The 15,695-nt window shown below is 38.4% G+C and overlaps 3 protein-coding genes across 3 annotated transcripts; 1 reads left to right on the forward strand and 2 right to left on the reverse strand.

Moving 5' to 3' along the window:
* Positions 1-2,139: 2,139 nt before the first annotated feature.
* Positions 2,140-3,318, reverse strand: LOC132270335 (uncharacterized). The gene has a single exon (XM_059771515.1). The coding sequence runs from the start codon at positions 3,316-3,318 to the stop codon at positions 2,140-2,142; it is 1,179 nt and encodes a 392-aa protein (XP_059627498.1).
* A 2,924-nt stretch (positions 3,319-6,242) lies between these two features.
* LOC132270336 (F-box protein At2g26160-like) lies at positions 6,243-8,731 on the reverse strand. Its single transcript, XM_059771516.1, has 3 exons — positions 8,594-8,731; positions 7,307-7,382; positions 6,243-7,105 (listed from the first exon to the last, which is right to left on the reverse strand). Exons 1-3 carry the CDS (start codon positions 8,729-8,731, stop codon positions 6,243-6,245), a joined length of 1,077 nt encoding a protein of 358 aa, XP_059627499.1.
* Positions 8,732-13,402: 4,671 nt separating this feature from the next.
* Positions 13,403-15,428, forward strand: LOC132270337 (uncharacterized). Its single transcript, XM_059771517.1, has 4 exons — positions 13,403-13,670; positions 13,790-13,861; positions 13,982-14,791; positions 14,980-15,428. The coding sequence occupies exons 1-4, from the start codon at positions 13,403-13,405 to the stop codon at positions 15,426-15,428; spliced, it is 1,599 nt and encodes a 532-aa protein (XP_059627500.1).
* The last annotated feature ends 267 nt before the right edge of the window (positions 15,429-15,695 follow it).

The following is a 15,695-nucleotide window of genomic DNA, read 5'->3' on the forward strand; positions in this document are numbered from 1 at the left end:
TTTAAAACAGTTTTTGCAGATTGGCAATCAACACGAACCAAAAATTTTTGATTTAGTAAGTCACTTTGAAATTTTGAAATGCATAAAACTATAGATAAAATTTCCTTTTTGACTGTAGAGTAATTTTGTTGTGCTTGGTTCCATGTGCCAGAGGCGAACTGAACTAGTTGTTCCTTGTCACCTGTTTTTTGTTTTATGATACCTCCATATCCTAATTCAGATGCATTAGATTCCACAATTTTGAAGGCTTCTGGATCAGCAATAGATAGGCAAGGAAGGTTTTTTGCTTTGCTTTTAAGGATTCTGACTGTTTTTGTATGCTCATCGGACCATGGGGGAGGGGACTTTTTTAATCTTTGGCGTAGTGGAGCACAAAGAAGGGAAAGATCCTTAAAAAACTCAGAGAGATAATTTAGGCACCCTAAAAATCTTTGAAGTTGGGTTTTGTCTTTAATTTCATCAGGGAATTTATCAGCAAATTGGATGGATCTGTTGATTGGGATGACAGTTCCTTGGTGGATCTGGAAACCTAAAAACCTAATCTTGGTCTGAAACAAAGTTAACTTTGATAAAGAAAGGACTAATCCATTATGCTTGATGGTTTGAGCAAAGACATTGAGATGTTTCCAATGAGCATCTATAGAAGAAGAAAATATTAGTAAATCATCAATATAAACAATTGAAAAATTCGTAAGATGAATAAAAATATCATTCATAATTTTTTGGAATTCTGAAGGGGCATTTTTTTAATCCGAAAGGCATCATATTCCATTCGTAATGGCCAAAAGGAACCGTGAAAGCTATTTTGTATCTATCTTTTTCAGCAATTTGGATTTGCCAAAATCCTGACTTGAGATCAAACTTTGAAAAAACGGTTGCATGAACGAGACGTTGGATTAGGTCCTTTTTATTGGGCAGGGGATACCTGATCCATTGAAGAACTTCATTGAGGGGCTTGTAATTGATAACTAATCTGGGAACACCTCTTTCTATTTCAGCATTCTTTTGGTCATAGAAAGCGGCACAGCTCCATGGGGAACGGCTTTTTCGGATGAGGGATTTGTTTAATAATTCCTGTACTTCCTTTATACAGTAATTAAGAAGTTCTTGGCTCATTTGGCTAGGACGGGCTTTGGTAGGGATATCCTTTTCATTGAAAGATTTTTCATAAGGTAATTCAACAATGTGTTGTCTTCTGTGCCAAAAGGCGTTTGGGAGCTCAGAGCAAACCTGACTTTCAAGTCTTAATCGGAACCTTTGAATAGAGTCTTGGAGACTTTTTTGACTGAGTTGTTCATCAATCTGTTTGAAGATTAGTTCTTATTTGAGAAAGTCTAAATGCTTTGTTTTGCTTTCAATTCTGTTGACAGCAGGGACTTGAGTAACATAGGAATCCTTAATGGTATTGAGATCCTTGGTGTCTATAGGATGAGCAAAAGGAAAGCAAATTTCTTGTCCAACTAGACTTGTTGAAATGCCTTGGCTATCAACTTTGAATGGGTAAAGAGGAGAAATAAATGGAGTTCCCAAAATAACAGGGGTATTGAGGTCTTTGACAAGGATGAAAGGTGTTTTAATACAAAGACCCTGATTACAAACATGGGCTTTGGTTAACTTGTACTGAACAGTGAGTCGTGAACCATTAGCACCTTGAAGCCGTTCTTTGGTCTTCTCAAAGTATTTCGTAGGGACAAGTCCTTCATTGATACAATTGAGATCAGCACCGGAGTCAATAAGAGCCACTGTATGAATGGTATAGTCTTTGTTGATGACAATTTTTAGATTAACATGCCATTTCTGGAATGTTATGTGGGTTAGAAGGTTGATGTAAGTTTCATTGTCCTTGGTGGGATTTTCAGAAACTTGTTGTTCAAGTTTTACAGAGGACTTAGGTAGTAAGGCATCTATCTGGGATTGTTGAAGAATGATTTGACTTCTGAGTGTAAGAATATCATGAGCAGTAGAATCTTTCAAAACCTTGCACTCTTGCTTTAGGAGTGAAATCTCTTGCTTGGTTTGTTTGATTTCTTTATGGAGATCTTGAATCGTAATCGGCATCTAGGGTTGTGTACCAAATCTTTCAAAGATATCAGTAAGGTTGTAAGTATTTGGTATAACAACGGGAGCTTTGTCATTTCTTTAGCCAATGCTGTTGGTGAATTTAATCAAGCATTCCTTGCGTTGATCAAGATCTTCTATTTTGTCAATGAGTTCCAACATGAACTCTTGATCTTTAGTAATCATACAGATGCATTTGGTTTTAATAGGTTGGTCATCCAAAGATGGGTTGGAAGAATCAGAATCATAATTTGTATCAGCATGATAGTCATCTTCTTGAATACCATTGATATCATGGTCGGATTCGTCATCAGAGGAGTTTAAAAGAATTTGCATCAGTTGGCTCCTGACGGTTTCAGGGAGATCGAGCTCATTGATCTTCTGTTTGGCTCTACAATAGTGTTTGTAGTGACCCATCTTGCCACACTTGAAGCATTTTATATCTGCTTTTGAGGTAGCAGGTTTCTTTTGAAAATGTTTTGGAGGAGGGGTATTTTTCTGTCTATTTTTCTCAGAGGAGAGATATTTATCTGCAAATGAGGGTTTGCCCTTGTTATACCGTGACCTGTTTTCGTATCTCTTGGGAAAAGGCTTGCGGTAGTGGGTGTGACTTTTTCGTTTGGAAGGAGGGGTTAGGTTTTCGAAGCCGAATTGTTGGCAGAAAGTTCCTAATTCTTTTTGGCTAGTGGCATTCTCATGCTTGATTTGCTGTTGGAGTTTGAAGTCGGTGCAGAGAGCAATTCCTTCAGCTGTGATGGTACTAATGATGTCACCATAGGTGAGGGAGTCATAAGGAATGTGGCCATTATGTTTTGATCTGAAATGCTTGCGAATTCTCTCAGCAAAAAGATTGGAGAGTCCAGCAATGAACTTTTCTTTCCAAAAGGCTTGGTTACAATCAGTCCTGGTGAGGACCTTTGAGAGGAAGACATCCTTGTACCATCTGAAATCCTGAAGTTTACAACATCGAAGGTTGGCTAGAATTTCTGAGGTCTTGTCTCTAACGATTGAGAGGTCACCGAGGAATTGTTTGGCGATAGAGAAGATGAGAGTAGCAACTGCATCTTCTATATCTTCACCTTCTTCTGTTTTGATAATTGTTCCTTCAGGAGTTGTTTTGACAGAGTTAAGAATGGCTTGTCGTTTATCTGGAGTGAGGATGTTTTCTTCCTTAGTCTGTACGCTAACATTGTCCTGGTAAATCGGGTTAGCAACTTCTTTGTTTTTGACACCAATGAGGTTTGGATACCTTGTAGGCATTCCTGAAAATGATTTTCGGGAAGGGGTTTTTGAATAGTTTGAGAGAGTAGTATGAGAGAAAGAGGATCTAGAACTTTCTATTTCTTGGATAGAAGGTCTAGATCTTTCTATTTCTTGGATAGTAAGTCTATTGGGCCTGTTGGAGTTAAATCTAACCTTTACCGTGCCATCTGAAAATTGAGATATTTGTTCCAACCTTTTATGCTCGATCTTTGAAGGAGGGGCTGCATGGTCGAGAGTCCACTTTGTCGGGAAGGTGACTTCATTCTAAGTGATGGTCCTCGGAACATAAGTTTGTGAATTTTCGTCACTAGCATGAAGAAGAAGGGTTTCTCCTTTGGGAGACTCACGAAGAGCATGGGGGCTGACTTGGGTTGTATAGACTTTGTAGTGGATTCTATAGACAACATTGAAGGGTATGGCTCCATCCATCATTTTGTAACCACTACTTGAAACATTGAGGGTTAAAGTATGGAGGATTGTTGGGTCATCAAGAGCTACTGAATAATTTGGAAAACAATTGAAGTATTGTGGGCCATAAAAAAGACTAGTTTGGCAAACTCCTAACAGAGAGGTTTCAAAATCGAGATGCCTACAATCCCTTAGGGGAAGCATGATAGCAGTGTTAAGTCCTCTTGATATATATATATATATATACAATATTGAATATACTTACTATATTTTTATATATTTTTTTAATTCATTATTCTATTTGGATAATTTATATTGCCAGTTATTAAGTATATAATTTACAAATCTATTGCTGTTATTTGGTATATGATTTACAAATTTTATTGCTATTAGTGTTAGCATGTTACCTGGTATATAATTTACAAATCTATTTTAATTTTCTAGTTTTAATTACTAGTCCATTAAAATATCAAATAATTATATTGGGCTATTTGAAAAGCCCAATCCGCCCAAACCAATTCGTTATTTTACGGATCGGTTTGGTTCAGATTGAAGGTTCTCACGGATCGGTTCGGTTTCAAATTTCTCCAATCCGTAGGGACTGGTTCGGATTGAACTTTACATCAAACTGAACCGATCCAATCTGTGATTACCCCTACTATTTACCATAAATAAATAACTAATACACTTTAAATAATAAAACATTTAATTCACATAAATAATTAATAACACATCAAAAAAATAATAGAACATTAAATACACATAAATAAAAAATTTAAATTAGTAATTTAAATCAATTGGTTAGTGCCTCCAGTAGACTTTCGAATGCCAGGCTTAGACTCTCTTTATCTACTAATTTAACTTGTAACTCTTCTTGCCTTGTAAAAAAAAGTGTATATATAGAGGACTGGTCAATGTAGCTGTAATTTATTCTTTCCTTTTTCACTTTTGTTCATTGTCTTTTAATGATTTATATATAGACACTTTAAATGCAAATTTTTATGACTGCAAGTGTTAATTGAAATAAAATTATGGAATCAAATTTTAGTTAAATTAAAATTGTTGAATTTGTTGAGTTATAGTTCCCCCCTTGGGCCATGGTTGTGTAGTAGTTAAATGACTGGTTAAACCGTAGATATAAAATTCTTGGGAGGGAGTAAAATATCATCACAAAAGTTCTCAGATTTTGAAGAAAAACTTGATAATAAACATAAATGGTTCAATGCACTTTTTTTAAAGTTCAGACAAAAGAAATCAACAAACAGTTAACTTGACTGGCCCTATATTACTATATATATATTTATCTGGCCTATCATCAGAGTAAAGAAAATCTAAGGTTAATCTACACAGAGAGAAGAATTACCAAATCCAAAATCTTCCGTGTCTCAGATGTCAGAAGTCGTTTATTTCAAAGATGGAAAGTGAAAGGTGAGTGTCCCAAAAAAAAATTAAATTACCAACAAAAAAATAAAAAATAAAAAAGAAAAAGGAAACCACAACAGATGAAGACCTAGAATATGTTAATAAAACATCTTCATAAACTCAAACTCCAAATCTTCCATTATCACTATCTCATCACAAACTCTCTTCATTCACCATTGCCACTCTATCACCCAGGACTTTAAAATACCTTAAACAACTCTTTTTCCCTACAAGATAATAAAAAAATCAAAAATCATGAAATACCCATGCATATCATTATGCTATTATTACACTAAGTTGAAGGGGCCTCCCATACACACAAACAAATAAAAAAATAAGAAGGATTAAGGGGCCTCTTTGATGATTTTCCCATATTGAGAGGTAAGAGAATCTCACATAAAATAATAAAAGAGGCATTTCAATTCTCATGAAAGAGGTCAGTTCCATATCTTTGTTTCGTGAACTAACAAATGCAGTTGCAAAACAGATTATATAAATATACATATATCTTATCTTGATTAATAAACATGAGATAGTGCAGTCTTACGAAGCCTTAAACGGACCAACCAGCACAACTGTTGCAAAGATGGATTATGTTTATATAGGAGACCTTATGATGATAAAAGTATTCCCAGCCCTCACTAAAAAGAGTATTATTCATGATACTGAGGTCAGAGGTCTATGTTACCTAGCACATGCTGGAAGCCTAGGGGCCCGGGAAAGCAACTCAAATCCAATTATCTTACAGCACGCAAATGAGCCTATTCGGGATCCTATAACATGCTACAGTTAAAGTTAGTTGAATGTTTATAGCTGAGGTGCACTTTGCTACGAGAACAACACGAGTATGAGCTAAAAACAAATTTATCATACCACAAAAAGACAACTTATGCGAAACAACCACAATAATTATTAGAACCATGATATTCTGTGAAATAGCGTATTCGAATGGGGGAGTTCGCCAAGTAGCAAAGCAGAAACAAGCCAACAACTAGGCAATAAAATTGAAATTCAATTTTTTTTTTTTGATATGATAATTCAAAATTAAACTAGATTTGACCAAAAGGCAATCAAAAGAAATCAGTCTATACTCAATTTCCAAGCACAATTGGGACGATCCAAATTGCAGGTGGCGTGACCCTCTGTGAAGGATCAAGAATGTAATGTGTGCCAAAGCTTCCATTCTCTACATTGAAGATACCAATATCACGGCGCCCATACGGTGGGTAAGCTAAAAACATACAATAATCATTGGTGTAATATATGGAATTTGGCTGGCATCTAGGGAACTTTGAAGCTGAAATACGAGTAGAATGGCTATCTCCCAAAAACATTGCATCTCCGCCCAAGCTCTTCACTTGAATCCGCTTAGCATAACCCTTCTTGTGTGGCAGTTCAAGCAGCTTGAAAACCTTGAAGCCCAAAGTTTCATGTTGTAAATCATCTCCTATTTCTTTCATAAACCGTTGCACAAAAAGCAAGTCTCCACTAGATGATTCCACGAGATATGTATGTTCTGCAAACAGTTTGGTCCTTGGTGCAATTATTTTAACTTTGGGAGCTTTACATGCCCCGTCCCTGCTATTCACATCAATCCTTATGACTCCACCCCAATAATCAACGGCAAAAATTTGGCCTTTATAATATATGACATCAAAGATTAAATCAAACCTCTTATTCTCTATATAAGTCCAAGCTTTGTCACCAGATTGAAAGAATGCCAAACAGCGGCGATCATCATAGATGGCGGTAACTATGTAGTCATCGGGAGACAAAGCAAGGTCAGCCGACCATATAGCCTTGTAAACTAGGTACTCATAAAAAGGAGGTTCGTCAGATCTATCGACTTCGTCTTCTTCTTCTTCTTCTTCTTCGAATTTTGGGAGGTCCTTAATGGGAGGAAGCCCAATGGTAGAACCAGAGAAAGGGTTTAATAGAGTTACACTCATGTTTTCTTCAACAGTGAACAACCAATCATACGAAGAACCACAACACCTCTTTTGTAAGGTACCCCTTTTGTAAGGTACCCGTAATTGAAAATCATATATTTTGTTGTAGGTGATGTTGTATAGACTGCGCCTTATTCGCTATTATCTTTTGTAGGGACCATCAACAATGGAACTTGTGTGTGGCATTTATTTTTAACATATTTAACTTTGTTCTCCATTGCCACATATCGCCATGGTTTGCAGACTGCACCAAACCGAACATAGTCCGATTGTGTATCTAACCTGTCCATAATCACATCCAGTAAGTTCTTAGGAAGCCATGCCCAGTCGGACTCCACCAACGAATTCATATCAAAAACCATTTATTTATTTGCACTTTAGCGCTGCAAGCTACGTCAACAAATCTACAATATGAACAAGCAAGAGAACCTAATCAATTACAAAATCTAGTGAGTTTTCAGAACAAAAAATAATATCTACCTCGGAACAAAATAACGAGAAGCCCCAATGATAACAAAACAAAACAATGTAACCCAAACCAAATCTAATTAGACATTGTTTAGGTGAGAGAATCGTAATAGGATTAAAATTGATGAAGATTTACCTAAAGTTTGTGTGATGATGGATACTGTGATGATGGATACTGACTTATTATCCCGTGTGTGTATATATATATATATATATTTAGTGCCATAGACAGCATAGACTTGTAAACGGATCTGCAATTAGGAAATTAGATAGAAATATAGAACAAGTAGAGTGGCGATTAAAGATTTAAACTTTACTCGAAGAAATTTGGTGTTAAACAATCTTAAATAAGAAAATTAGGGCTTCAATGCAAAAGAAGAGACGGAAAAGGACAGACAAGAAGAAAACAGAATGCTCAGTGTTATAAAAATCAGGGCTTCAGGCGAGAATTTCTCGATCTTCTTCTGACTCTAGACCATCCGTCGGCAGGTTCATGACCTCCCCTTCCTTGGTTTTATAAAAGTGCCTGAGAGTAGTACTACTCCTATTTGGATCTGGAAGTTCGTTTCCCTGTCAACCTTGAGTTTTATGTGTGTGTGTGTGTATATATATATATATATTTATTTATTTATTTTTATTTTTATTGGGTATTTTCATGTTCCATTCTAAAAGGAGTAATAATACTCTGTTAGTAATGAACTAAGTTCTCCTATTTCACGCGCAAAGGAATTTTCCACGATAAAGTGATGAGGTGGACAGCCACGTGGGATTGGGACAAAATAAATAAAAAATAGGATAAATTACAATGACTTCCCCTGAAGTTTAGACTAATTACAACTAAGAGTTGATGTTTGCCATTTTGTTGCAAAGACTCCCAATGTCAGATTTTGCAATAAATTTACATATCTACCCTTATTATTATATTATTAAAAAATTAAAATATTTAAAAATAACAAATGACCCTTCTACACACGAACATTTTTCCTTTCTCTCACTATTCCTCTTCCCTCTCCATCCCGACTGACCATCACTGGTGCTATCAATTGCAACTTCCATTGCCAATCCAAAGACCCACTTCCAAGTTCACAACAGATCACTAAATACCACCCATCACCACCACCAACCACCGTCTCCACCTCCTTGTAGACGCCACAACAGCCCATAATTCTAATCTCATCTACATAATTCGAGCCGACAAGAAGGGCAATTTCGCAATAGCCTTGCCTTCGAACAACTAATTGAACAATTCAAACACAACGAACAAGACTAAGGCAACCACAACACCCTGACTTGAATTCGAAGAGAGAGATTGCGACTCGATTCCTTGAGATTGGTCTCGATGCGATCGATCTTCTTCGGTTTGGATACTTTGACGGTGAGTTTTGTTGGGTTTGAGTCGGTCTTCATGGCTGGAGCTTCTTGGAGGCTTTGTCGGTGGAGGACTTGAGGGATTTGTAAGAGGAGGTTCGGTAGATAAGAAACTACGACATGGCTTCGCAAACCATGGCGATGCAGAAGGTAATTCCGATGAGGGATACAGCGGCGCTATACGCCGGAGATAGAGATGATTGTATACGTGGAGGTGGAGGTGGAGGCGGCAGCGGCCTCGCTGTTCTTCGCCTCGTCGCTGAGCCCGCCGTCGACGAGGTAGTACGCCGCGATCATTGAACATGACTTTTTCCCTGGTCTGATCTTTATATAACCATATATGTAGTATATATATGTGTGTGTGTGTGTGTGTGTGTGAATTTTGCACACAAAACACTTTATTAGATTTTGGTGGTACATATGGATTTAGCAGAAGTGATGGGGGCAGTGGAAAAGTAGAGGTGGGTTCGGATTTGAATAGAGACAATGGTGAGTATGTGGTTTAAGGGTAGTTTGGTCCACTTAAAATGAGACCATGTTTACATTACAAGGGTAATAGCGTCTATTTACATTGTTGATGGGTATTTTAGTCACTTCAAACTAATTTTCTGACAAAAAGGGGAGGTCATTGATAAATGAGGAAAACTTTAAGGGGCCATGTTGTAACAAAATGACAAATCTCAAATTTAATTATAATTAGACTAAACTTCAAAGGATAGGACGTCATTATAATTTGCCTATAAAAATACCCAAGAAGAAGAGAAGGGAAAGGACTTAACTATAATATAATAGAAATATTAAAACGAGAATTATTATATAATAAATCAGCATGGGGCATTTTTAAAATATTAAAAGTCCAAAAACAAAATAATATAAAAAAACCGAGTGAACGTGTAAACTAACTGTATGTTTATATGTGTCCAAAAAAAACATAGATTAAGATCTGATTTTGGGCAAAAAAAAAAAAAAAAAAAAAAAAAAAAAAAAAAAGAGGGAGAGGGATGTAAAAAATTAGTAAATGATCTTTGTTTATTTGATACTTGATAAACTAATTTAATAAAAACTTTCCAATCATGAAATTCTGTAATTTATTAATATACTTTTGTTAAACTATTTTTTTAATTTAAGATTTTATATTTAATTGGCCCACCAAATATTAATGGTTCAAAATTATTTAATAATTTTTCTAAATTTACAGAAGTTTTCAACGGGTGATTAACAATGAAACCCTTTTCGACCAATGGGCGATAGTTGGTGTAGCTCAAGAACCCACAAGCACTGGTGGTCCAGAACAGAACATCCGGAATACCCAATTCCTCGGCGACCTTGAGGGTGAAGCTCATGACTCTGTCGGAAGCTACGCAAGTCACCGGAGGGACGTCGTCCGACTAGTTGAGTTTTCCGAGCAGGTCCCTGAAGGGAGCGCCACAGTTCTTGGGCATGGACTCACAGAGCTGCCACGCGTCTTGGGTGATGTCTCCGTCTACGGGCGGGAGGCAGTCGGGAATGGCGGCGAATCGGAACGACGGAAGGCCGTCGAGGGCGGTGGGTCCCCGCGAACGGAGGAGGCGTCGCTGGTTGTACTCGGTGTTGACGAAGGTGACGTGGAAACCTCTGTAGTAGAGGAGCTTGGCTATCTTGTACATGGGGAATACGTGACCCTGTGCTGGGTTGGGCATGCACACCGCGTGAGGTTTAGGCTTCTGATCTCCTCCTGCATGCCATCGCGTTCTCACACACATTATTGTTATAGTGAGACACCAACAAAAACTTGACTCAAATTGAATTATTTTAGTCACCAACGTCCCAAGTCCGGCACTGAATTGCAAGCAGCTCTTAGATCCTCTCTCCTGCAGTGCAGTCGTGCTAGCAAAACTGTTCGACAAGTGGTGCGATGTGCTCTGCGAGTCGGCCGTTCGTTCTAGAGTCGGAAAGATGTTACTGCCCGAATCGTGATTGCTCGGCTCTGGTTGTGAACGAATGTGGAGGGAATGTTAAGAAATCAGTGTGTCACAATTTCAAGAGGCCGTTCTGTTTCCACTGCAAACTTCCATGGCACTCCGGCTATCGATGCGAAGAGAGTCGAGAGATTAGAAATAGGAATGATGTTCAGTTAGGAATGATGTTCAGATGTCCCCGCTGCCTCCATTGCACTGAACGTTTTACAGGTTGCAGAAGTGTTATATGCAGGTACTCACTCTTTCTCTGTCCCCATATATTTTGTACTTAAAGCAATCAGTTTGCTATTTCACTTTCTTTTTTTTCATTTCAAGTCTGCTTTTCAAAAACCTGAAAAAAAATGAATCCTCTCTACAAACCCAAAGCTTCCAACCATGGAATCCAACCTTCACTAAGGAATCCGATTGCAAATCACCTTAAACCTCCATTTATTCCACTGATCCACCACAACACTACACCATCATACACCCCAAAATCCTTGAAAAAACAAGTAGACCTTAAAAAATCCACTACAAAACCATTACAACAGCCAAAGACTTCAACTGCCAAACCATTAAAGCAAACAAATACAACCCATTCACATGGTCAAACAAACCAAGCCTTACCACCCTCGAAGCAAACATCTCCTAAATTGATAGTCAAAAAATCAACAGCAGCTATACCTTCCCTCACACAGGTTTATCCACCTCCAATTCCATCCTCAATTTCAGGTCAATCACACTCTCATTTTCCTACACCCACCATAAAACCCATACGGCCAACCAATAATGCCATACAGAAGATCACTAACAGCTCAAAGGCAGCTCACCACCAACCTCCATCACCAGGAAACTTACCAAGGAATTTCAACCCACTGCTGCACTCATCTCCAGCTCACCAAATTGATAAGCTGCAAGAACAACTTGAATGGAAGGATGAAAATTTGGGAAGAGCAATGGAGATGTATGATAATTAGAAGAAGATCAATGCTGAACTGCAAATGGAGCTCGACAAGATCAGGCTACTGATTAGCCACCTACAGCAGCCACCGACCACCACCTCCGCAGCCACCACCCCCTCCTCCAACGGCACTAACCATGACACAATGGTGGGTTCAGGTTTGTCCCCAATTTCAAATTTGAATCCCATACACAATGCTTTACTTACATCACCAAGGAAGGTAACTGCTCCACTGCAGACATCAGTTCAAAACACTATTCCTACAGCTAAAAATGGTAATACCATTGACCACTTTCCACAATCTACCACAAACATCCAACAGTCCCCTACCACTACATTAAATGCTATACCAGACTCAAACCTACAAATCACTGGAAACACTACATCCATCCCACTGCAAACCAAACCAAATACTCAAGGGACAAAACCATGGACTGATGTAGTAAAACAAAATAGCAACAAAATGGTTCTTAAATTTTACAACCCCAGTTCACACTCTCCATTCATCATTGATCCTCCTCAAGAGATTGCTGCAGAACGGTTAAAATTTTGGGGTTCTCTCCACCTGGTTGGAAAATCATTCCACAAAAGACTTCCCTTCAAGGTGGTCCAAGCTACTGCAGCTAAACTTTGGACATCTCATGGTCTTACTCACACAATTTTGGGAGAAAAAACATTTTCATATTTAGATTCAGCTCTTCATCCCAAACAGAGAAGGTTCTCTCACTTGGACCATGGTCCATTGCTGGACACCCCTTCTCCTTGATGAGATAGACCAACCAAACACATACACAACTATCAACCATTGCCAGTATTCCAACTTGGATCAAATTCTTCAACATCCCATTAGAATTTTGGACAGTAAACGAACTCAGTTACATAGCTAGCTCAGTGGGAGAACCTTTATATGCAGATCAAGCAACTGAAGACAGAACCAAACTCAAATTTGCAAGGTTGTGTGTAAATGTTGACCTCAAGAAGCCTCTGAAGAATGAAGTCTAACTCAGAATGGATGGGAACTTAGTTGAAATTAGATTTGAATACCAGTAGTTACCAAAATTCTGTAGTAAGTGCCTCCAGCTCACTCATACTGTCAGCTCCTGCCCACTAAATATCATACAACCTCCACCGCAATAGCAAAACAATTCAGCTTAACCACAGTCCAGCCATCCAAGGATTGAACATAACCCAACAATACAACTAGCCACAGAATGGGTGACCATCAGGAGGAAAAGAACAAACCACAAGTCAACAAAGGCCAAACATCCAAACAATTACCCCATGCCCCTAAAACAAAACAGAACAACAACCAATTCCAACCTCTAGCATATCCACAACCACACATAAGCCAGAAGAGCATTACAAATCTCACTTCCCAACCTTTATACTACAATTCCCCACCAAAAAACAATACCTCAATTGACAAACCCATTATGAGAAATCACTCAGACTCCCCTACACATACTCCTCCCTTTTCACTATTGTGCAGCAAAAAGTTAAACTTCTCTCATAACAACAGCCCACTCACTCTAAGTAACCAAATCCCAGTACCATCCTCCTTGCCAGTTATGCATCACCATTACTCAACTCCACAACCAGAACACATCACACCTACAACATACCCCCAGTACAACAAACAGAACAAGAAAGCACATCACAAGTCCCCAGCACACTTATCAAAGCCTGAACTGAGACCTTCACCACCTCATCATACACCACAGACTCTTACTCCAAATAGAGGGACAACCTCTATACAATCAATGAGAAGTTTGAAGAAGGCTGCAAGGAAGAAGAAGAGTCCCTGTAGTGATTTGATGTTTGTGAGACATCTCGGAGGTTCTTTCTCTCCTCCCTTTAAATGATCACACTCCTAACATGGAATATTAGGGGGTTAAACCAACCCTCTAAGCAAGCAGAGATTAAGAGACTGATCTTTGAAAAGAATATTGATATAGTCTCAATTGTGGAGAACAAAGTGTCTCCCACAAATGTTGCAGCAATTCATAGGAATCTTGCTCCTACTTGGAGTATGGTACAAAATTACACTTTTTCTGACTTGGGAAGAATTTGGGTGTTATGGAACCCCAACACCATCAATCTAACTGTCATCACCACAACCTCATAGGCTATTCACTGCTCAATTTCAGTATTAGGGCAGAATGTTGACTTCTTTACATCATTTGTTTATGTTGCTAACATTGCAACAGATAGGCAGCTTCTATGGGATGATCTAATCCACCATGCTCACTTATTCTCAAACTCACCATGGTTACTAATGGGTGATTTTAATGTTATTCCAAATATTAGGGAAACTCATGGTGGTTCAATGAGATGGAGCAATGCAATGACAGATTTTAATGACTATTTGCAAGAAACAGAACTTGAAGACTTGAAGTTCAATGGAATTCTCTATTCTTGGAGCAATAAGAGCTTGGGAAATGCTTGCATTGCTAAGAAATTAGATCGAGCATTGGTAAACCTTAGATGGACTGAAACCTTTCCCTTATCTGAATGTACCTTTCTTCCTCCAAACATTTCAGACCATAGTCCAATTCTAGTAACATTGGATCTTAGTACCCCAAGAAGACATATACCTTTTAGATTTTTTAATGCTTGGTCCCTGCATCCAAACTTCCATCCATCAGTTTATGCTGTTTGGACTAAATACATCAAAGGCACTGCTATGTTTCAGGTGGTCCAAAAACAAAAGCTACTAAAGCATGTGCTGAGATCAAACTGCAAGAAGGAATTTTCTGAGGTAGAATCAAAGTTGCAAGCTGTGAGGCTGGAGCTGAGTGTCTACCAAATGGATTTAGACAACACACCTGGTGACCACAACCTTAGACAGCTGGAGAAAACACTTACCACTGAGCTCCTAAGGCTAGATGACATCCATGAGGACATCCTTAGACAAAAGTCAAGAATGTCCTGGCTAAGACTAGGGGACTGCAATTCAAGTTTCTTCCACAAATCAGTTTGCTCAAGGACCAACAGGAACAAAATACTCTTATTCTCTACTGATCAGGCCACACTCTCTATGACAAAAAGAATATCAAGATTGAGGTTGTTGCACACTTCCAGAATCTACTAGGGACCACACCCACAAGCACTCACCATATCAATAACCTCTCCCAATTTATTACAGCTCAATTGCCCATACACTTCCACCATTTCCTTGATGAACCACCATCCCACATAGATATACAGAATTGCATGTTGAACCTTAACACAAGCAAAGCACCAGGGCTAGATGGTTACAATGCCCTCTTTTACCATAAAGTCTGGGATATTGTTAGAAGATCTATCACTCTTGCCATTGTTGAATTCTTTAGGAATGGGAAACTTTTGGGGGAGGTAAACAATACTTATAACTGCTTGGTTCCAAAATGCCAAAACCCCACATCTCTACATGATTACAGGCCAATCTCTTGTGTAAACACCATCTATAAATGCATTGCTAAACTACTTTCAATGAAGCTGCAACAAACATTGCCTGTCATCATTGATCCATCCCAATCAGCTTTCATCCATGGCAGAAAAATTACACTCCTTATACTACTCACACATGAGCTTCTAAGGGAGTATCACAAGTAATCCAAGCTAGCAAGATGTGCCATCAAAATTAACCTGAAGAAAGCTTTTGACTCTATCAAATGGGACTTCATGCTCAACTGTCTCACTCTCCATCATTTCCAATAGAAATTTATTTCACTTGTTCAAGCATGCTTGACCTCACCATCCTTCACTGTTGCTCTTAATGGAGAGTTTCAGGGGTATTTTAAAGGGAAAAGAGGGTTGAGATAAGGGACCCCCTCTCACTTTTTCTCTTTGTTATTGCAATGGATGCCCTGTAATATCCCT

The sequence above is a fragment of the Cornus florida genome, unplaced genomic scaffold, assembly GCF_030987335.1.
Source record: "Cornus florida cultivar Cherokee Brave unplaced genomic scaffold, ASM3098733v1 CherokeeBrave_3.0.0_Hap2_Chr08, whole genome shotgun sequence".
NCBI lineage: Eukaryota > Viridiplantae > Streptophyta > Magnoliopsida > Cornales > Cornaceae > Cornus > Cornus florida.